General features: G+C 35.9%; 1 protein-coding gene across 4 annotated transcripts in view; it reads right to left on the bottom strand.

Annotated features, from left to right (window-relative positions):
- mask (multiple ankyrin repeats single KH domain) overlaps positions 1 to 23911 on the bottom strand; it is a 132760-nt gene that overhangs the window by 64500 nt on the left and 44349 nt on the right. For 3 of the 4 annotated variants that reach the window (XM_069836169.1, XM_069836171.1, XM_069836170.1), the window contains exons 3-16: positions 21628 to 21781; positions 21253 to 21397; positions 19581 to 19728; positions 19207 to 19358; positions 15740 to 15868; positions 15539 to 15634; positions 12894 to 13083; positions 12611 to 12785; positions 10116 to 10242; positions 9812 to 10027; positions 7345 to 7612; positions 7151 to 7260; positions 3562 to 3750; positions 1350 to 1554 (exon numbers count right to left, since the gene is read on the bottom strand). In XM_069836169.1, the coding sequence (XP_069692270.1) occupies positions 1350 to 1554; positions 3562 to 3750; positions 7151 to 7260; positions 7345 to 7612; positions 9812 to 10027; positions 10116 to 10242; positions 12611 to 12785; positions 12894 to 13083; positions 15539 to 15634; positions 15740 to 15868; positions 19207 to 19358; positions 19581 to 19728; positions 21253 to 21397; positions 21628 to 21781 (2304 nt within the window). Of the gene's footprint in view, positions 1 to 1349; positions 1555 to 3561; positions 3751 to 7150; positions 7261 to 7344; positions 7613 to 9811; positions 10028 to 10115; positions 10243 to 12610; positions 12786 to 12893; positions 13084 to 15538; positions 15635 to 15733; positions 15869 to 19206; positions 19359 to 19580; positions 19729 to 21252; positions 21398 to 21627; positions 21782 to 23911 lie in introns of all 4 variants that reach the window. The other variant, XM_069836168.1, reaches the window with a different exon arrangement.

The following is a 23911-nucleotide window of genomic DNA, read 5'->3' as shown; positions in this document are numbered from 1 at the left end:
ATAAAACGTTCGTAAGGTGAAAATGTCCATAGTGTCAAACATCCATAATGTCCAAGTTCAAAGGAAAATTCTGCTTGAATAGAACACAAATTTGATTCCATAACTCCTACAAATTAGTAATTAATCGCTGGGAACCGGGGCCCCACTTTTAAGATGGTAACCAGTACTTTTAAAGTAGCTATATGAGAATTTCTCCATTTTCTTTGTACCTGTTGTAGTTTCTCGCAATCTGGAGAATTTGTGTTTGATTCGTCAAATATGTTTTATTCACCGGCTGTTTAATTTGTGTATGCCCCCCCTCTTTCTTGCAATATTTGTCTCCAAATTTCATTTCCTTCGCGCTTTAGGCACTGTATAAATCGCCAAATGGATGGATGAGGTACAGCCAACGCTCTTGCTCTTGCCTTAACACGATTCAAGATGGACTTTACTTCTATACCTACTTCATCGGTACTATGTAAATGCTTATCTGTGACATCCCGCAAAACCCGAATGTTATGCAGGTTACTGTTAGTTATCCTTGTAGCATTACAAATTTTCTTTCCCTGCATCGCCAATATATTTTGTCCTATCTCTATTAAAGTCACGATGTTGGTACAGGTACCCACGAAAAGAAAGAAGTGGCTTACCCTTCTGTGATGGCACTAACTGAGGATTTCGTTCCATTTTCATTTCTGGTTAGTTTTGCACTTGAAAATTTGTACATAGGTTACTATAACTACCTTGAAGAATGGATATAGTGTACATTAAACAGCTATGGACATTATGACTCTGGACATCAGAGTGAAGTGGTCATTATAGAACTATGGACATTTTGACTCTGGACCATTTAACATGGACATTTTCAACGTGGACATTATTCCATGCAAATTTTGATGTATGGACATTATAATCCTAGACTTTATGTCTTGGTAACCGTTTCTGTCTAAACTTTCCCTCAAACTGCACACTGTTAGATCTCCACAGCAGACAAAAAAAGTTGCTTGTAATATTGTCAGATTGCAAAATTAAAGCTTCAATAAAAGATTATGGAAAAATTAAGATTCCCCTAGCTTCAAGTAGATAGTGCTCACTCTGATGACACACATCGAGTGTACGAGCTTCGTCTTGATGCCACATGACCACACGGACTTTCAAGAGGATGGCAACTCAACTATGCTCTCCAAGAACATGGCACTGTTTCTTAATGTAACATTGAAATAAGTTGTCACACTTTCGCCAATTAATAACGAGTAGCAAATTTTTTATGTTTATATATCTGCTGTGTAGATTTGTGTGTGCAGTTTAACCTATGTTAGTTCATGTCACCCTAATATCTATTATCTCAGAAGTTTTGCTGACTTCAGTACCTTGAGTAGCCAGGGACTGGGAGGCGAGCTCTATGTTCAGGCCTAGTGGCTGCACCCCAGGAACTAGCGTCGCAGTCGAGACTGTGACACCTGGCACAGCTGTCATGCCCAACGACCCCAGCTGCGCCGTGGTGCTTCCCTCTGGCAGCGGAGAACTGAGGAGCAGTGGACTAGGCGTCTTCTCCTGCAGCTCTCGCTCCACCCTCTGCAATGCCAGAAAATGCTAACTCATTACAACCTCACAAACTGAAAGATGAACATAATACTTCAATCATAACTTCAACAATATATCAGAAACATAAGCAATGATCCAGACCGTGGGTCTCCAAACTAGCCATAGAGTTTAATCCAGTCAACAGCTTGTAAAAAATCATAAAATTGAGTATCAAAGAAACTTAGTTTTTCAACTGACAATGTTGGGCCATAATCTTTAAACTCGGAAAAAAAAATTAATGGATTTTAATAGTCTTTAATGAGTCTACAGATGTCTCTGAAATGGCTGAAGTTTTGTTGTTTTTAGAGGTGTTAGCACGGAGTTCGAAATTACTGAAGACAACAAACAGGTGAGAATATCTGGAAAGGAGTGCAAATTACTTTAGCAGAAAAGTACAACCTGTCCCTTGCTCGACTGAAATGTGAAATAAATGACGCCAGGAAAAATATGGGTGTGCGAAATAAAGGTTTCATTGAAAGGCTAAATGCAGAATGTGAAGCCAGTGGTGTTACCAAAGCTATGACAATATAGTGTATCCTCCATCAGAAGCACAGTATGGAAAATCAGTGGACCTATCCCGTGAGACGAACCCTCTGATTTCTATATTAAATTTTATCCATTTGCATGGTCTGAAACATTGACAGTTCAATTTTCCTTTTATAGTCAGATTCTCTGACACTTGACCTCCCATGGTGGTTTGAGCTGTGGTAAAATTCTGTCAAGTTTTATTTTGAGAGCTGAGACTGAATATATTTCTTAATGAGAAAAGGAATCCTGTAAAAATTCTGTCTGACAAAAAATGGCTTTGGAAACTATACAGCTTTCTTGGCTGACGTTGCTCTTCATTTGAAAGAACTGAATAAAAGAACTTCGAGGAGAGTTCAACTTATCCATGAACTTTAGACCATGTGAAGGGTTTTAGACAGAAAATTGTACTTTTTGAATTAACACGCTGCACAGAAGAACTTTTCATCAGCTGCCAGTGAATGCAAGGTGAACATGATTCAGAGTTTCCACTCTTGTTTGCAATGAATATTCTTGTTGATATGAGGAAAAGTTCTCAGACTTAGATGCACATTCAACGGCTATGGAAACTGAGGAAGTTCTACCAGCTTTGCAAACTGAACTCACTGATCTGCAAGCAAGTGACCCTTGAAGGACAAGTTCGAAAAAGGAAGCCTTTCTCAGTTTTATGACATTCTTCCAGAGGAAAACTACTCAAAGATCAAAGACTTTGCACGCAGATTCATATCTACATTAACGACTACCTATTGATGTGAGCAAATATTTTCTATAATCAAATTTACAAAATGAAAATACAGACGTAACTTGAGTGACCATTATTTGCCAGAGATTTTACTTTACTTATACAACAGATTAAATTAGAGCTACAGTTTGATGACATTCTGTACTCAACCTCCAATATGTAGTGACCTTTGAACTACATGTATGTACAGTAATGGCAAAAAAAAAAAACCGGACAGACCCTTGTAGCTGATTTCAGAGCCTTGTTCATTCCAGAGCACGATAGACTGGTAACTAAAACTTTCGTGGCTGGAATCTTGCCTGGGAAGGGAACTTTCTTTTTTGTTCCTTATTCAAATTTATTCCCAATTCTTTTCGAGTGCAGCAATATTTTACTACTTAATTAACTTATTATTCCCAGAACATGAATTTTACCAGCAATCGAAAAGTATTGGGAATAAATTTGAATAAGGAAAAAAAAAAAGTTTCCTTCCCAGGCAGGATTCCAACTACGAAAGTCTTAGTTACCAGTCTATCATGCTCTGGAGTGAACAAGGCTCTGAAATCAGCTACAAGGGTCGGTCCTATTTTTTTTGCCACTTCTGTACATTCTGTATAAAAAATGAAGTTTTATATTTCTGATAAAAGTGTTCATCCAGCCTCCACGGAGTCTCAAAACTTGGTATGTGACTATCATAGTCCAGTAATTTGGAAACCCCTGGTCTAGATCAAAGCTGCGCACTGTGTACTCACCTGCAGCTCCTCCAGGATAGCCTGCTTCTGAATGATCGTGTTCTCTGCACACTGCTGCTGCTTCCTCGTCTTGTCTGGGTCCACTGGGATGCTGGTACTTCCCTTGTCCAGGATATTACTATCATCCTTCGCCAGAAGGCTAACAGGTACGAGACTAGCAACACTGTCTCCAAGAGGTTGGTTCCGTACCTGCACAACGAGGCAATTCATAAACACAAGCTACCACTACTAATTGTGATGCATTTATATCAGGCACCCATAATTGTATCATGCAAATATAATTTTCATTCTCGAATAAAATTCAAAACAAATCCTGATAGAAGAATTTCACATGTAAAATCTGAACCATTATTCACTTCTTACTCTGGGTTTCTATTTTCTAGGGAAAAAATACGATGTTTCATGATACCTCCTATACATTTCTGCTACTATTGTCCCGAGTTTTGGATTTATTTAAGATTTCAGTGTAGATGGCTTCCTCAGCAGAGTTAATAATTTTCTTTAGTTTGTTTCTTGGGGGGGGGGGATTTTTTGTATGCAGCATTCTAATTATCTGCCTTTGAGATTTAGTTTCAGTTCAAAAAACTTTGCAGAGTGGATTGTCTGTTCTGTGATTGTATGTGTACTTACTCAAAAGTTTGGGTTTTGGACTTTTAACTAGATGCTCTATTTTGCCATGACTCACTCTTAACATCTGGGAGTACGGATCCTGATTTCAGAAATGCTTATGTAAAATAACGTCAGAAAAGATTTGCACAAAGAAAACAAGCTTGCACTTAATATTACGGATTTTAAATTTATCTCAATTATTTATTTTGAACTACCATTCTAAAAAAAATCTTCAAAGAATATTTAAGTTATCTACATGAAGATCATTTTTTTTTTGGTCCTACAGAATACATCTGTTATTAATATTTAAGTTATCATGAAAAAAAGCTTTCACGACTGATGATGATGATGATGATGACGACGACGACGATTGATGGTGATAATGATAAATTAATAATAGTAACAGCTAGAGCACTGACCTTTTGTGCTGGAGGCTCAGGTTTAAAGTCTAGCAAGTTAAAGCTGACATTTATAGTGGGTAATATGGATTGCCTGAGATAGTTTCATCGAGATACTGCTTCCTCTGCCAATTACTTCACCATCCCTTTTGATTTCGTTATCATGCATATTATTCTTCATGTAGTAGGCAGCAGAAAAGTACTGTGTGTTCACAGTGTTCTGGATACTAGTTCTGGATACTAGTTTTGTTGAAATTTCTAAAATCTTGTCAAATAGGTCTTAATTTTCGAGATATCAACTTTCGAATTTCCTTACAGATTTTACAAGACAAAGTAAGGGGGCATAGTTATGTCAGTCCAGTAGCGCAGTGAATAAGGTGCTATAATCTTTTCACTGTAAGAAAAATCCTAATATAAACAATAGCACGTGACTGAAGTGAGGCTTCATTGGCTGCTGTTTGGCGCCATAGATTCTCAGTATGTGTTCCCGCTCACTGTTGTACATTGTTTCATGTTAAACATTTCCCGTTACTCGTCAAGTAGGCCTAACCTCACTACTATGCATTCATTTGCTTAGGAAACATTTACTTTATAATTACTGTAATTAAATCTCACATAACTTATTATATACATTTAAGACTATTGTTTTTCTCCGCTTTTGAGAGGGTTTCTACTCTTATGTTTAATAACCAAACACATCGAGAATGCAGAAGCCATACTTCAGTACCACGTGCTTACGTGAACAACTACGAGCTCAAGTGATGCCAGCTTGTTACAAGAAGACTACCTCGGTATTACTGTTGGTATTCATCCGCGTTCATAGTACATAACAAAATATAAAAGTAGCTTTTCTTTTACATAGCGTTTTACATATGAGTGAAGTTATATGTTTCATTGTATTTAACAACTAGAATTCAATTTTTTATTTTCTAATAATACAAGATCATAGTTTCCAAATACGGACTATATTTTCCTGCGTTGTGTGACTGTGAGCCAATCACGGGTATGACAGCCACGTGCTTGTGTTTACATTACGATTTTTCTTACAGCGAAAACAGTATAGACTATTATGCATAAGGTTAATGGTTTGAGTACACTGTTAGCAATCTGCTTTTATTCCGTTTTTTTATTATTTTTTATTCTGATTTTTTTCTTTCAATTCAACAATTTTTTCGAACAATCCATTACAACAGGTTTTATATAAATAAGGGAGAGATGCAACAAAGCAACAATTAAAAGTATGATGGCAGGAAGTGAAGGACACATTGATGATAAAGCTGCGATGAAATCAGTGCTGATGAAAAGGGATGATAAACAAGATATTACAGAAAACTTGCACTTTTCTCTTCTTATACTGTAAGAATTTCTACTGGCATAAACTTGTCTTTTATTGATGTTACTGAAGTGTGTACTCTTTCCATGATATTACGATGATAAATAGAAAGAAGAGATCTTCCTGATTCTACTGGGAAGCAAGAGGGTTAATGGTGTGAGCCAATTCCTAACCATTGGATACCAACCTACGATGATAAATAAATATAAGGATAAAATGGACCTGACAAAAATATTTAAACTATAAAAAAATATAGTGAAAGAAAGAAAAATGAGTAACAAAAATAAAAACATTATGGCAAGAAGTAGGCTCGAATTGTCCTCTATACTACAGACTGCTCTTAACACCATCTTACTTTATAGCTGTACCACATACAAAGTAATACACTATTATGCAATACTTATGTGCATATGCCATACATATGACATCACAGTATCTATGATTTGCTGACGTGGAAATGGGGAAGTCACTCCTGTGTGGATGTGTGTCAGAGATGGATTGTGTAATTCTTTGCTGGAAATAATCTACCTCTATTCTTTTCTTTCCTACATCCAAATTACCTTTGAGTGTAGAAAAATCCTAATGTTCCTTAGATTGCACAGCAGTCTTGCTTTCTATCATTATTTTTGTAACCAAACTCTTTGACACGTCAGCAGCCGTGCTAGCCAAATCAGTAACATTATACAACAGTCTATGTTTTTTCTTCTTCTCTTTGAAACGTTGCATAACATTATAAACAGAGTGGCAAAAGTGTTGCGAGCATATCAATAAAATACAAAAGAAATGCTATAAGTCTGACAGACTGGTGGACAACCTGTAGTAACCAGTCCCTTACTAAGCATCATCTAAGTCTCTGAAGTCCTGCCAACATTGTGGTAGGTAAGTACATCCTGTTAGTTCGATTATCATCTAATGGTATAGTCTTAAAAAATGTATACAAGGAAATTTGAACGCTAGTATCTCTAAAATTAAGGCCCACTTAACGGTATTTTCGAATGAGTATGGTTTTTCCATCAATGTAGATTGACCTCATGATAGTTCAACAAAGTTGGTGTCCAGAACACTATGCATTCCCCTTGTTAATAAAATGATGAACAATCCATTCCATTCATTGTCATGAAACTGAATCTGCTCAGGAGCTTAGGAGAGACAAATCTTTGTATTTCCAGAGGAAAGATAATACAATAGTCATAAAATCTTTTCAACAATAACTGGAGCTAGTCACAACATTTTAAACATGCATACATACTTGTTGCACTTCAGCAGAGGTTAGGTTGTTTTCGTTCATCACAGACGAAGATCGACTTTTCCGAAGCACAGATTTTTGCTTCTGCTGAACAAGGTGTTCTACTAGTCGTCCTAAAACGGATAAAAATAATAATGAAAAAATATGTTTATGTAAAAAATATAGGATCTGTTTTTATTCAATACCAGACTGCTTACCTGCTTGGCTTCCAGAAGACTTTGCTGCACCCATACTCTGACTGGCATTGACTTGCAGGTCTTCCTGGGGAACCACTCTGACAGCCTCGGGCACCTCGTGAAGCCCTCCCGAGTTCGACACTGCCCCACTCGCCCCTGCTGCCACTGCTGTGGCCACGTTGTTGTGGCCATGGGTAGTCAACATCACAGAGTGAGGGTAGTCGAGGAGGAGCTGCACCACACTGGTATGCCCGCCCTTAGCTGCCTCTATTAGCATCGTAGAGTTGTCCTGCCAATCACAACACCACAGGATATGAAGGCAGGAAGGTGAATGGCCAAGATGCTCAAATATAAGATTTTTAGTTTCAACTGTTACTGAAAAAAGACAATACTCATGCTTGCCATTAGGAGAGTCCTAATGGAGAAAATTGGGGGATTAGTGTCGAGGAGCATTGGAAATGATATCAGCTCGGACAACATTCGTGAAAATAGCAAGGCAAGCACGACACGGAGTTCATCAGACAGACATGGAATGTGGAAAGAAGCAACTTCAAGCGATCGAGTAAAGCCTATGACGTCATCTGAGGAGGAAATATCAACTCGTAGCAGAAATCTACAAACGCGTAAAAATTTCTGCAATCAGCATTTTGAGGCGATTCCAAGACGAGTATGTGAGTTGCAGAGTCAGGGGAAAACAACGACAAGGCAAGTGAAGAAAAATGGAACGGATTCAGGTAGCAGTGATGAAGGAATAAAGGCGAATAGTAAAAAGAAACATTATGATTTAAGAAGTTGGTGTAGTGGGGAAGTAGTGGGGGGAAAATACAAGAAAATAGTAGGAGTGGGACAAGGATATCAATAGGAAGTGAAGTGAAGTGAAGTGAGGGGAGGATATAAGTGTGGGGGTCAGCAATGGAGAAGTGGGGAAATATAGATGGATAGGCCGGTGAAGGAGAGGTGACAAGATACATTTAAAGAGAACATAAGTGGAAGAGACGGAAGTAAGTTATGACTTGCATAAATTTGCTATGTAATAAGGTGGATGGCACTGTATACAAATATGTGAAGTGCCATCTCACTGGAAGAAAGTGCTTAATGACACATTCATATCATATCATTATCTCCTATAAGCAATTTATTATTTTTTAAGTCTTTACATAATTTGCAACTGTGAAATATCAATGTTTTAACTTAGAAATTGCAGAGTAAGGACGAGCGGGAGTGTGAGGAGAAACAAAGGTTAGAAAGAGGACGAGGAGAAAGAAGCAGAATAATAATTAAGGGAGAGGAAAGTGAGAAACTGTTAGAAATAGAAAGACAAGAAACAATTGTTAGAGGAAGAGAAGAATGAGGAAACAATTGTTAGAAAGAGAAGATGAGAATTAAGGAAAAGGGAATGGGGAGAATGACCACAAGTATCACGAGCATAAGAAAGATGAACAGAAAAATAAAAATAAAAAGGAAAAGCAGTGGAGAAGAGGGAGAAAGAGAGAGAGAAAAAAAAGAAATGTGAAGGAGAGTGAAAGCATATGGTTTTTAGCAGTGTAAAAAGAAAAAAGAAAGAAATAAACCACATCTACAAAAAAAAAAAAAATGCTATGCTGCACTAAGGGGACACTCCATTAGAAATGACAACTTTTTGCTTATATTTTTAACCAAATTGAGAGCATGTTTATTATGTAAAAGACTAAGAAAATCCAAATTTTAAACTCCCAAACGTTTTTGGCTTTTGATTTTTTTTATAAAAGATATTTTCAAACCCAAGTTTCTAGTAGAAGATCTCAATTTTTAAGCTTCCGTTTTATTTTTTGTTACATTCACAAGACATAGAGACACATTTCTATGCATTCATTTTATGAAATATCTCATTTATTCACTTTCAAGAATTTTTTTTTTAAATTTTGAATGTTACCAGTATTTTTTCTATAATTCATGAAAAAAAAATATTAATAAAATAAACAAGCAGCATTTCTTACAAAATAAATGCATAGAAACATAAGCTACCTCTTGCAGTAAAAATTTCATTCAGACTGATTAATATTTGGCATAAAAAGTTGGTGTTGAATCAAGAAAAATGAACTTACAGAAAAATGGACTTAAAAGTAAAATGAATATTTATGTAAAACATAACTATAAAAATCGCTACATTCTTCTAGTAACTTCAGGGAGCCAACTGTAGAACAAAAAGTTACTAGATTTGTAATCGGAAATTTAAAAAAAAAGAATTCCTTGATGAAAAAATAATTTTGACAGCTCTTTAAATGCCACAACCCCTTATAGCCTTAATTTAAAAACATTTTTAAACATATTTGTAATCAGAATTGAATTAAATCCATTTGAGGGTATGAAAATATACTTTCTAAAGACGTGAAATAGCCAATAAAATTTTTTTTGGATAACTTTCATGATATTCAGTGGAGTCTTCCCTTAGAAAAGAGCACAATTTCTGTAAGGCTCGCAGTTTTACTGTCAGCATGAACAACATTACCTTGAGCTTGTGGAAAGGATCAGCTGAATTTGATAACAGAAGCTCCACCACAGCCAAGTGGCCACCAGCGCACGCCAATGAGAGGGGTGTGTGGTCGTTATTGGTTGTCTGCCTGTTCACATCTGCTCTTTTAGTTATGAGAAACTGAACTGTGCATAGGTGACCAGCACGACATGCCTTCATTAGAGGAGTACGGCCGCCTTCTGACTCGTGTTCCTGTTAACAGACACACAGCATCATGAAGAAAGTGTCTTTGCGCCCGAAAGCATACATTGCTGTCACAGAGTTGCAGAACCAAGCATACCAAGTCAGCCCCGTAATGCAACAGAAGATCTGCAACATCCGTATGGCCATTCTCGCAGGCATAAGTGAGAGCTGTGTCCCCTGTTTGAGTCTGGGCATGGACATCAGCTGAGGCTTCAAGCAGATACCTTCAAGGAAAAAAATAAAACTACACTGTAGCCACTCTTAAATAAAACATGCAATTCCCTAATCTGTAATACAAGAAACGTCTAGTTTGGCTTACAAGGAGAGGACATGCTCTGTATATCACTGAATGGAATAAGATTGTGTGAGATGAAAGTACAAGACGTACTGTTTAAAGTCATACCTGATATGGGTGGCCAATGACCCCTCGTTTTGGAAATATTGGCTATTGTTTGTGACATACTTCCATTAGGTGCTCAATAGGGAAGCATTAGCCTGTTTAACAGCCTAGCCCATATGGTTGGATGCTGAGTTGGTATCCAGGCAAGCTGAGTTCGAATCTCAACTGGTTCTATATTTTTTTCTTTTAATAATGATTAAAATTGTGATCACAGTTATCTATTTACATACCTATATCATATTTCTCAATGTATTGAATGCTTCATCATGTTTCAAACAAATTACTAATTAACTAACATTGTATTGTAAAGGATAAATAATGAAATACTGCTCACATAGGAAGGTAAGATGTGTCACTGGCGTCTGTTCTATTTCTGTAGCAGCTATTCCATTTCATTTTGTACCCGATTCATTATGATGTCATAAAAACACACAAAACATACATATTTCCTGCACCATGCACAGCAAATGAAAGAAGGTTGTCCACAGTCACACACATTTTTCTGCACTTCTACTGCAAAACAGATATCCTTCACATTCACAAACACTTCTCGTTCGTTTATCAATTTTGATGCATACCACGCATATTTCAACATGGCTTTGAATATAGGAACTGACAACTGAAAGTGAATTAAAATAATAATAATAATAATAATAATAATAATAATAATAATAATAATAATAATAATAATAATAATAATAATAATGATAATAATAATAATAATAATAATAATAATAATAATAATAATAATAATAATAATAATAATAATAATATCAAGCTTTAAAAAATGAGGAGGCATTAAGATTCGAACTCGGGTTGCCTGGATGACAACTCAGCACCCAACCACATGAGCTACGCCCTTACACAGTCTAATGCTTCCCTATTAGGCACCTAACAGAAGTATGTCATAAACAATAGCCAATATTTCCAAAACGAGGGGCCATTGGCCACCCATACCAGGTATGACTTTAAACAGTGTGTCTTGTACTTTCATGTCACAAAATCTGATTTAATTCGGTGATATACAGAGCGTGTCCTCTCCTTGTTAGTGCTTGTTCTCATGAAAGGCATGTAAGTAGGTCAGTCCATCCACCTGCTCTTTAATGTTTATAACATCTAATTTACAACAACCCCGCCTATCTATTATCCCAATCCCCTATTTCTAGAATCTTTCATTTCAAGCCGTGTGTACTTTATGCTTCCAAGTGGTTTTAGGCTCTTTACTTTTACTTTATCACAACAGTATAAACCCTCACACAAGTATGAAAACCTAGGAAGTCAACAGAGAATTGAATTGAACTGTGCTGTCCCAACTATCCTACAGTCCAGACTTGACATTTTATTCTCTCTGATTTTCAACTTTTTGGAGCACCAAAGAAGCTATTAGCAGAAGGGGGTCAGAAAATGCCAAGAACATTATTCATGCAGTGAGGAAATTGCTACATGAACATGCCAAGAGCTGGTATAGACAAGATACACATGCACTTGTTTCACGCTGGCTTAAAACCATACAAGTTGACGGAGATTACCAGTATGTAGAAAAATAGTATGTGTACAGAAAACACGATCTATTCATAATTAATTTCATATTTTTGAAGTAAATATTTTCACAGAAAAAATGCGGTGCATTACTTTCTGAGCAACTCCTGTAGATGTGCAGATTCCAAACATCAAATTATATAGACAACTGAAATATGTTAATTACATTATTAAAATATGAAATTCTTTAAGACCAAAGAAAGTATATTTTGACACAAAAGGGAAAGTTATGTGTCATGGTGTCAAGTCAACACGTGGTGCTACATTTCATTAATTGAAGCGTCAGCTGGAACAACGTTATAAGTTACATTTCATAAAATTTACAGGAGCTGCAAAAATGTGTACACGTACAACGTTGTTCTTAAAGGGTAGCAAACTTTTGAGCGGACAAATTTCACGTACTGCATTGATGGACAGTTGCAAGCCAAAGAGTAGCAAGGTAACATGACATACAACATTATTACATGGAAACACGCCGAATGAAAATTTTGTAACTTACAACGTTGTTCCAGCCAACGCTTCAATTCGTAATCTGAATACCATTATCTTAAATTTTCATTATGTGGTGCCAATGTTACAAAATTTCCATCATGCAAGAATTCTAAAATGAACATTACCATATTTTCTGCACGTTACAAATGGTGAGTACTTACTTGACAAGTTCTAGGTGTCCTTCCTGGGCAGCTTCCATGAGAGGTGTGGAAGCTCCCAGTTCTATATCTGCCCCTGCTTTGATCAGAAAATCTGCTACGTCTGTGAAGCCTCCACAGCAGGCCAATGTGAGGGCAGTTTCCTGGGTCTCCTCTGTTTGTGCATTGATGTTAGCTCCTGATAGAGGAAATAACATTAGTGTCAATAATCAGGAAAGGACATTCATGAAGCTTGTATCATAAACGCTGTTATTCTACAATCTCTAACAAATTACAAACAACACACCTTGACTAAGTAAGAGAGCGACCATCTCTTCATGTCCTTCTCTAGCTGCTTCCATCAGCGGAGTGTAGCCCTCATCATTCACTTCTTCTATGTTCGCACCTCTTTCTATGAGCAGCATTGCCAAGTCTACGTGGCCTCCACAAGCAGCCAATGTTAAAGGAGATTCAAAGCTGTCTGTTGGCATGTTTACCTGCAAGAGAAATAAAAAAATATATTTAATTATTCGAACACATAAACTTCAAAATTAGGTTGGATTATTTCGGTACAAAGTGTTAAAATCACATCTCAAGCAGTTGAATAAAATATGAATAAGGTGTAGTAACTTCCACCTTGATCAGCTGAGGATTGAAAATTTCACCTTGATGAGGTTATTGGCATTACTTTAAGGGGAGAGGATGGTATTTTTTAAAACTTTTTTTCCTATTTGGTGTAAAATATTAATTTTTTGTATGTAGAGAGCTCATAGCTGTGGCAACTCAACCAAATAAAAATATTTTGGAAAAAAAAAAAAAAAAAGGAACAACTGGATAATACGCACGGCAGACCAACATCGATAGTCGACTCTACTCGCTGGCCACTAGTCACCGGGCCGTACCGAGCCGCATCAAACAAAATATAATCGAAATGGTGGTAGTCAAATTCGCGACTATATTCTTAAATAATTCACTCCATTAGTCAAGTTCAAGGTTTTATGTAGTACAACGGCGGTTTTTTTAATGCATTAAGAGAACATGAAGATGTAATAAGATAATAAACTAGGTTATCACAAGGAAATTAACAGGAAAAAAGGTGTGTTTCACAGAATACCATTAAAATGACGGAAAGTAAATTTCCGGTTAATGTTCGCCAAAGCGTAAAGTACGTAATTATGACAGCGTTGCTGTTTTATTTCTGGCCTATAGAAAAATACCTAGCCTTTTACGAAAAAAAATTTAGGGACCATGAAATTATTCACCGCTTACATTATAGGCCTATTATTTATTAACAATATTACGAATCAAAAACTGTCATATTATATAATTTTAACTACTACATGGACGAATGAAATCAAGCTAATCTAACCAAAGCTAACCTAACCTAACCAAAGCTAACCTAACCTAACCTAACCAAAGCTAACCTAACCTAACCTAACCAAAGCTAAGCTAACCTAACCAAAACTAACCTAACCTAACCAAAGCTAACCTAACCAAAGCTAACCTAACCTAACCTAACCAAAGCTAAGCTAACCTAACCAAAACTAACCTAACCTAACCAAAGCTAATCTAACCTAACCAAAGCTAACCTAACCTAAGCTAACCTAACCTAACCTAACCTAAGCTAATCTAAGCTAACCTAACATAACATAACCTTCGTAAATGCAAGGCCTGTAACCGGAGCAAGAAGGGATCTCAATCATTTAATCTGCAAGTACACGCAAAAATAAATTCAAGTAAGGATCACGCTCCCACTGCATGAGAGGTTCGCGCATGCGCTACAGCAAAACTGTTTCTGTCCCGAGCCTCTCATCTAAGGCACTCGTCATAATTTACTCGCAATATTTACGCAAATACACATTGTCGCTAACAGTGGTGCTCTCTCTCAATAATGTTCAGAACGAAGGAGGTAGACAGAGAAAGAAAAAATTCCTCCCGCCAACTACGCCACACACCAACGTCATGTTCTTATGTTGGTGGCATTGTGTATTTACTTAAATTTGGTGGTAAACGTAACGGTACGGTTCAAAGCGACCGTGCTAATTCTCCAGTATAGCGAAAAAAAATTATTGGGGGCCCAAATTTGAAAAAAATATACCCAATGCAGGATTGTACTAAAACCGATAAATCTAAACCGTTTTTAAAGATAGATTCAAACAATTTTTTGCAATGTATTTGCAAAAGCATGTTCTACAAACTGTCTGTAACAGAATTTTGATATTAGTCCCTATGTTTGTAAAATAAACAATTAAAATTTAATAACAATTTTCTGATTTCCTTTCTTGCAAACAAACGGACGAATTTTTAAAATGAAATCAATTTAAAAAATTCTGTTACAGAGAAACGTTTCCTAATAGTCTAAAGAATGTGTGTTCTAAATTTCATGCATCTTTAATAGTTCAGAAATTATATCCATTTTTGTCTGGCAATGTAACAAAAAAAAATGAAGTTACTGGAAACCGAGAAAAGTGGGCATGTGATTTAAAAATCCATAGCGCAGGAAGTTTAAAAATAGCGACTCAACACCCGATAAGGGCACAAATACCCACAAAATGTTATGCTATGCATTCCACACATATCACTTGGTATTTTAAAGAATTCTTTTTTTTGAAAATTTACTCATTTTTCACCAAAAAATACCATCCTCTCCCCTTAAAATATGTTCCACAAAAATCCCTAAATATTTCGATAATAGCATTGAAGTCTAGCTGTTTAAGGCGAAAGGGGGAGAGATACTATAGTATGCCTACATAACTGTAACAAAATGACTGCAGTTATCATCTTGAAGGGTTGGCATTAGGCTACTTATGACAGAATTTACTCTCTCACTGATAAAAAAAATAAATAAATAAATAATGAAATTTTTTCTAACTTGTCAAAGATTAATTTATTGTGGATTGAAATCAGTGCACTCAAATCCTTTCCAAACAATATAACATCCTATAAACGTACCTGAGCCCCAGAATCCAGCAACAACCTTGCAACTTCCACGTGACCATCCATTGAGGCTTCCATCAGAGCTGTATGCATCTCATCAGTTTTATGTTCCTACAGAGAGACAACAATACGATATGTACACCTCCATGACAATGTCTCGTACCTCACCACATTTAGTAATTCAACATTAATAAAATTAGTAAAACCTACAAATACCTGGTCCGCTCCAGCCTCTAGGAGAAAGCGTACCATATCCAGGTGCCCCTTGTAGCAAGCCAACGTCAGTGCAGACTCCTTGAACTCGTTCGAATGGGTGTTGATTCCAGCTCCATGGTCCAACAGTATCTGCATCAAAGACAGAACCATGTAACTTACAGGGATTCCATCCAACAAGAGATTAGTTATACAGTAATGGAATATGGTGCTGCATGTTGGGATCCTTCACCATTAAAATGGGACACACTCACGGACAGGAGAACGCGAATTCGATTATGCGCACTGTTCAAAACATACAGAGGTGAGCCTGCCTGGAGAGAAATAAAAAGTAGGTTGCAGCTGCCAAATTACTCTTCAAGGAACGACCACTCTTATAAATTGAGGGAAAGAAGACAGAGGACGGACACTGGAAAGTTTTCTTTTCTCAACCATACTATCAGGGACTGGAATGCTTTACCTGCAGACTTACTAAAGGCTTTACCAACAACCAAAAATGTATTTAAAAATAGGCTTAAGGACTTTACTAATAGACGATAATTATACACAGTATTTAAAGGGTGTAATTGATATTTTGTTATTGAAGTGTTGTATCAGTGAAGAATTAAGTTGTGTCAGTGAAGTGTGTTGAGTAAGTGAAACGTGTTCCTGTCAGTGAAGCTTTATAGTTTATAGTGGCAGTGCAAAGTATTTGAACAGTGAAATGTTTTTGAAGTGTTAGTGAAATCAGGATAGAATCAGTGAAATGTGTCGTAGTTCCAGTGCAGTGAGTGAGTTGACAGCGAAATGAGTGTAGTGTTGAAAGGTACTTGTGCAGATATGAACATATCATACTCGTGGGTTTTAGTTCGAACATAGGTTTAAGTTACAAATTAGATTTACTCTAAATGTTATTTTAACTGATCATGCTTCATTTAATTTAGGATGTTCCCTGTTGTTATTATTATTATTATTATTAATTATTGTTAGTATTAATTATTAGTATTATTATGAATTGTATTTTTTATTAATTGTGTTTATTATTGTCTTTATTGAGTGTAATTAGTTACCACTGCCACCGGGTATATACCCATTGCAGTGTGAATAAATACATACATCAAACATATGAGCCTATGGCAACAGTGGCATGAGTTATAATGGAACCTGAAGTATTCTGAGAAAACTTGTTCCAGAATAGCTTTCTTTACTATGTCTGACAGGATCCGAGACATAATTAACAAATAGGGGAGAGTCGGGTAGTATCGGACATCGGGTAATATCGGACAGTGCGATTCTTTCATCTACCACCATATGCTAGTACCTGAATGACATAGTTACGTTTCTCTATGCAACATCACAGAAACGTAACCATGTCAATCAGGTACTATCAACGTGTGGTAGATGAAAGAAACTCACTGTCCGATATTACCCGATGTCCGATACTACCCGACTCTCCCCTACAAGATTAAAAAGTAACATGCATGTGTCACAAAGTGTATACAAAACAGTAATTGCACTAAACCTGTTAAAATGCGTTGTCAGTTACAACCAAAGAAACCTCAAAACAATTGGTGCACTTTGCCGAAAGTTCCATCATCGGTAAATGACTAAGCACGAAATGCACTGTAAGCCATGTACATGGATGTGATGATAATATACATGCTTGTAAGAGTTAGCAGCTCTATGATTCGATTAGAATAATATTCAAGGAGTTCCAAACGTAATCTACCACTGCAGTAAGAGACAATAAAGTTTGTTTATTACGGATCAAGAAAGCAAACCTCAGTTCTATAAGGAAGTAGTAAGAATTAGCACTGAACAAAGTAACTAAGTTTCCACGTGAAGGTCAGCTGCAGAAATATAAACAGATAAGAGGCAAGAAAGATACATATGGATTTAAGAACATGTGTACAAACTTACGCATATTTACGAGTACATGTCACTTTTTAAACATAGCAGAGATACTTCATTAAAACCTTATACTCGTGTCAATCTATCTGCATCAATTATTGTAAAATTAATATTCGTCCTTCTGTGTTCCATTTTTAACATTATCATTATGCATCTATACAGCTTGCAATTTTTAAGTTATAATTAACAGACTATTTCAAGATATTATATTCTCTCTCTATATCAATTGCTTTATTTATACAGTGAAACCTGTTCAAGACGGAAGTGACATGGTCCTAATTTTTTTTCCTTTGTGGACAGGTTTCCATATTATTCAGGTGTTACATAATTGAATATTTTATCATTCGTATACATGAAAAACAAAATGGCATTCCGCAAACTGCAAGAAGTACAAAATATTCTGTTTTAACACTACTCACATTAAATCAGCTTTCTGTTGCTTATTCCGTTGGTGAATCATCTTGATTAAAATCTCATTTTCTGTATAAATGTTATCGTAACTCACTCATTAGTCACTAAACACTACTAAAGTTTACTAATCTCATTCAATTTAATATCTAACACTATACTATAATATTGTTCTGTATACCACTGCACATTATTAATGACCGTAATTGGAGTAGGAGCCATCCATTAGAAGCCTTGAATTCTGGCATATCTAATTTCTTTGCCAGTTCAATGGCTTGCTTTGCAGAATAGATCCAGAAATTGGCATGTTCTTTGAAAGATCATGAAGAACTCACTCCCACAACAGTTAATTTATTTCCACATAAAAAGTTGTTTTTTTGGTTTCTTTTGCAGTATGTCACCAATATTGACCGCAAGCCACTCACTTGTTATGATTTTTATCTTTAAAGTGTCACACCTAAGTTTTCCATAACTGAACTTCAAAATTACTTCACATACACTTTGTTTCTAATTTTCCTTTAACTCTATAACTTTTACTTCATCACTTAATGTTAATGCCACATTTTACGCAACTTTTTTTTTACCAGGAAATCACTACACTTGCGCTCTGTCTAGCTACGACAGTTTACGGGTGTGAAGCATTGAAAATCTTTGAAGGGACTCGTCTGCCTAGTCAACTGGATAATAAAATTTATGACCGACAGACCAACACACCCTCGCACCCTCTAAAATTTTGCAAAGAAAACTTGTTTTTATCATAGTGACCTACATATTTCGTATATTCCTTGAAATTGCATGCTGTTTCAAAATATTGTTACAAAATATAGTGTGTCCAAAATATTATTTCCGTTTTGAACGGTAGCAGGCAGTTTCCGTGTCCGTGTTAGACAGTTTCCATTTTATTCAGGGAAAATTACACATAATACATACGAATTTCGCCGGGACCAATAAATTGTTCCGAAATAGACAGGATTCCGGATTATTCAGGTTCCGGTTCGAACAGGTTTCACTGTACTGACTTATTTATCAACTAACTTCAAAACTGATATCAGTCTTTGTTCAGTGATGAAACAAAATGAATGAGAAACTGCAATGTATTTTATGGATTTTGCTTTAATTTCAACAATTAGACTCATTCTGGATTTCATGTAAAAATCACAAACTGTGAATACCTTGGCGACTCCAACATGACCTGCACTGGCAGCCTCCATGAGGGGTGTGTGCCCATTCTCATTATGGTCTTCTACATTGGCTCCTGCATCCAACAGAGTTCGAACCACGTCCTCATGGCCACCAGCACAGGCATACATCAAGGGGGTATTACCTGTGAGCATAAGTACGCATATTACTGATTTCATCACCACATTGTTCTACAAAACAGCACTTAACACAATACTGCAAGTTCAAGTGCCCTAAATCTCATTATATACACTAAAAACACCTTTTGCAATAACTGATGTAGGTATTCGAAAACAAATTTAAAATATTCAGGCCAAACAATTGGGATGCAACAATCCCAAGGCTCACAGACTCGCTGTATATTTACCTGATGAAGACTGTGCATTCACATCGGCGCCATGAGCAATGAGAAGGCGAACAATATCCACATGCCCGGCTGATGCAGCCTCCATCAAGGGAGTGCAGTCTCCCTTGATGCCACGGTCTTCCACATTGGCATGCATCGCAAGTAAAACCTGAAACACAATGTTAAAATGAACAATTACACAGGATTTCTCGGACTATTTGTTCTGACATTACCCACATATATCAGGAATAAATCATTTACACAATTCATTGAAGAAATATTTATGAATATTCCTGACTCTGACATCGGAAGGGGGGGGGGGGGGACAATTTTCACTGGAGGTAAATTCACTCAGTCAAGGAGTTCTCTGAGATTCACTAATATCACATGAGATAGCTAGGTCTAATTTTGTCTTTATTTTAACTAGTTATAAAATATATTACATAGTTTTTGTTTTGGGAGCTCAATTTTAAGATTTATTTTTTGAAATTCTATAGTTATCCAATCCTGTTTACAGCAAATGAACTACCGGTACCATATTTGCTGGCATATAAGGTATCTCCTTTTCTGTACATATCGTTCAGGAAAGACTGCATCACTGAATATTATAATGAATTTACAGTATTTCAAATATAAAGTAGCATGTAGGTCTACTTTCATCAAATAGTTAATCCAATATTAATATTAAATCCAGACGTTTGAGATAGGCAGGGCATGTAGCACATATGGGCGAATCCAGAAATGCATATAGAGTGTTAGTTGAGAGGCCAGAGGGAAAAAGACCTTTGGGGAAGCAGATACGTAGATGGAAGGATAATACAAAAATAGATTTAAGGGAAGTGGGATATGATGGTAGAGATTGAATAATCTTGCTCAGGATCGATGGCAGGCTTATGTAAGTGTGGCAATGAACCTCCGGAACTAGGAAAGAATACTTTTTAATTTTCTCGTCAAAACTCAAAAATTCATCTCCAGAGCTAAATGAGGAGTCATTTGGAACCTCTTCTAAATCAGAGTCTGAGGCCTCAATACAACAAATTGTCCTCTGTACCATCCAGTGTATTACTAATGTCACACTTCTTAAATGATTTAACCACAGTCTCAGTTTTCATAGCATCCCATGAAGCTTTGACCCATTCACAAACTCAGTATCAGTACATAAGATGCAACCTGTTTTCAGATCTATTTTCAAAGAAAAAAAAGGGGGGCGTCTTATACACCGGAAAATACGGCAATTATCCCCCATTACACATACCTATATGAGGATTTTCTCAGAGCAGACTTGAATGTTTACAAACATTAATTACATTTATCTCAACTATGTTTAAATTATTATTACATGACTGAAGGTCTTAGTAATCATTCAACATCTCTCCTCTCCACATTTTGGAAAGTAACATAAATTATGTAATCTTTTTTTCATCATATCAAGAATCAGAATATCTGTTCCAAAATATGAGCGAGACTAAAGAAATGAAGGCAGTTTGAAACTCTCTTGGACAGAATGCGTAGGAAAACTGATCACATAAACTATATCATGAAGAGATACTTTCTTTCAGCTTTTAATGTACTTGCATTATATTTTCCTTACTTTAAATAACTCTATTATCTCATATAGACTAAAGTGTGGGTAAAAAGTACACACTGAAAACATCATGAAGCTTATATGAGCACGAGAAACTGAGTCACTTACTTGAGCTAATTCGTAATAGCCTGCAGAACAGGCTAATGACAGCAAGCTTTCCCCTTCCTCAGTTGTTTCGTGCACACTTCGGCCTTCTGTCAACAGTTTTCTAACTGTTCCAACGTCACCGTCTGTGCACGCCTCCACCAAAGATCTACAAAGCAACAACAGAAACATAAATGTAATAATTGTTCACGATCATTTTAATAATCAAGAATTTATATGTCCTTTCAACAGGCAGAAAATAAAGTTTCGATAATAATTTTACTTCCTTCTTTGTCCGTGTGTCCTAATATTAATAACTGATTACAAAATTTTCAAAAGATGACGTAAAATTTTAAGTTCATAATGAGTTTATATTGATATCAAATTGCTTAATTTTACCTTGTATCAGTCTGCGGGCGTGGATTCTCACTTCTCATGCGAGTCAGAGCTGCTGCAGCTTCATCCAGAGCACAGGACACACTTGAAGTCAGGCGCCGAAGGACTTCCGGATCTGCCAGGTGTTTTCCATCCCCAGTAGACAACTTTCCAATACCTGAAGTCAAACATAATTACCACTCTTACTAAATTTAGTGGCAAATGCAACAACTCTAAAACACAAGATAACTGAATTCTGTCACTCTAACATAGCACGAACCAGGGCCATCCATAGAGGGGCGGGGGATGGGGATGAGGTGGGAGGAGAGACATTACTTGAATGGGGAGCCAGGCCCGAATTTTGTCAGATATTTTAGAAAAAGGAAGACACAAGATATTCACAAAACTTTTTTTGCACGCAAAAGAAGAATTGTTCCATCCAGGGATGTATGCAAAAGGGGGTTACAAGGTTAGAACATCCCCTCCCCCCACTTGAACTTAAAAAAAATGACATATTTAGATGTGAATTTCTTTTAATACATAATCGTTTTATTTTCTCTAATATTTTATGACATATTTAGATGTGAATTTCTTTTAATACATATTCGTTTTATTTTCTCTAATTTTTTACTGTCGGAGTAACAAAATCCACACCAATATAAGGCATAGTCCTCCTACCCATCCTTCAATATATTGTCGTTGTTCCTGCAATAGCGTCTATGTGACAAAAATCGATTTTCAGATTTTTGCTTTATTAAATAACTTACATAGTGATACAGCAAATAATAAAATCTCCTACATGTAATTATATTTCTTTGTTTCGAAAATGTAACCATTCACAGTCTCCTATGTACGGATGCCATAGGATGAATAAATGTGTTTTTCCTTCCTCCTAAAAGATTTTATATTTTGCACATAGAAGTTATTGCAGGAACAACGACGATATTCATCATGCCAGTTTCATTCTTCATCCTTGGTAGGTTCCATGTTCCATTATTGTCTTTAATTAAATTTATTTCAATATATTTTATTGTTTTCATATACAGTATTTTCCTATTATGTAAAGTAAAGTGTCTTAGCTATCATATACAAATAATTGATGACTAAATATTTACAAATTATTATTGTATAAGTGAAATAATGACACAAGTACTTTTATTATACAAAATTAAACAGAAGTTAAAATTTGTCAAAAATTGGATGGCTGTGATAATATTACATTTCAAAGATTTTATAAGGATATTCATGAATATAATATTAATAAATATACTGCTACAGTATTTAATCATAGTAGTAATTTAAGCCCAAGAATATATAACAAATTAATAATTAAATATCCTAATATTATCAATTCTAATAGTTCTGGTAGTAAATTTAAAAAGTTAAGTATGGATTTTATAAATAATGAAAAATTTATTGTAAATTTAAATTTATATATTCTTATTGTGTAGTAGACATAAGACAAATTGTATTATATATTTCTTAATTTCAATTCAGGAATCCATTCCTGACCACGAGTTCTACTCTTTCAGGAGTGAGCTAAAGTTTTATCTGTATATATTATATTTTATGTTACAATTATTAGCAAAGCTGCATTTAGATTGGCAACAGGCCATGATTATTTGGCCAAACACCTGCATAGAATTAGAATATATCAGTCCCCTAACTGCCCATTGTGCAACTCAAACCAAGAAATGGATTGGAACACCTCAAAATCTGTGATTCGGTGGTTGACCATGGTAATATCTTTGAAAAATATTGGAGTGCAAGAGGTCAAATGACTCTATTGTCAAACGCCTGGCATTAGAAAACAACAACATTTACAATAAAAAAATAATATCAGTATATAAAATAAAAATATCGATAATGTAAACTGTAAACAATTTTAATAATAACCCCCCCCCCCTTGACAAAATCCTACATATGCCACTGGTTAAATCACATATCACTGAAATATGAATTATGTTTTCAACAAGTTATTTAGTAGACTACTACTGAATGTGGGCACTGTAATAAAGTTCCTTAGCATGTTGTCTCAGTATTGTATTTAAATTATAGAATTTCAACATTCATTCAAATACTGGTGAGGGGGGAGGGCAATGACAAATGCTTGTGTGGAAACCCACAATTTCTATGGGCAGTCCTGCACCAACTCAAAATGACAAAGTATCAAAACTAAAGTTCAGCCTTTTTCAGAGTATGAATGTGTATCAAGTGGAGGATAGGCCAAACTCACACAGTCAAGGCCAGCTATACGGATCCATTGTGCTGCTCCCAGAGTACAAGAAATGACAGGTATATTTTACTT

Source organism: Periplaneta americana, chromosome 9 (assembly GCF_040183065.1).
Source record: "Periplaneta americana isolate PAMFEO1 chromosome 9, P.americana_PAMFEO1_priV1, whole genome shotgun sequence".
Taxonomy (NCBI): Eukaryota; Metazoa; Arthropoda; class Insecta; order Blattodea; family Blattidae; genus Periplaneta; species Periplaneta americana.
The sequence above is the reverse complement of the archived record's forward strand: the minus strand, read 5'-3'. Positions and strand labels throughout refer to the sequence as shown.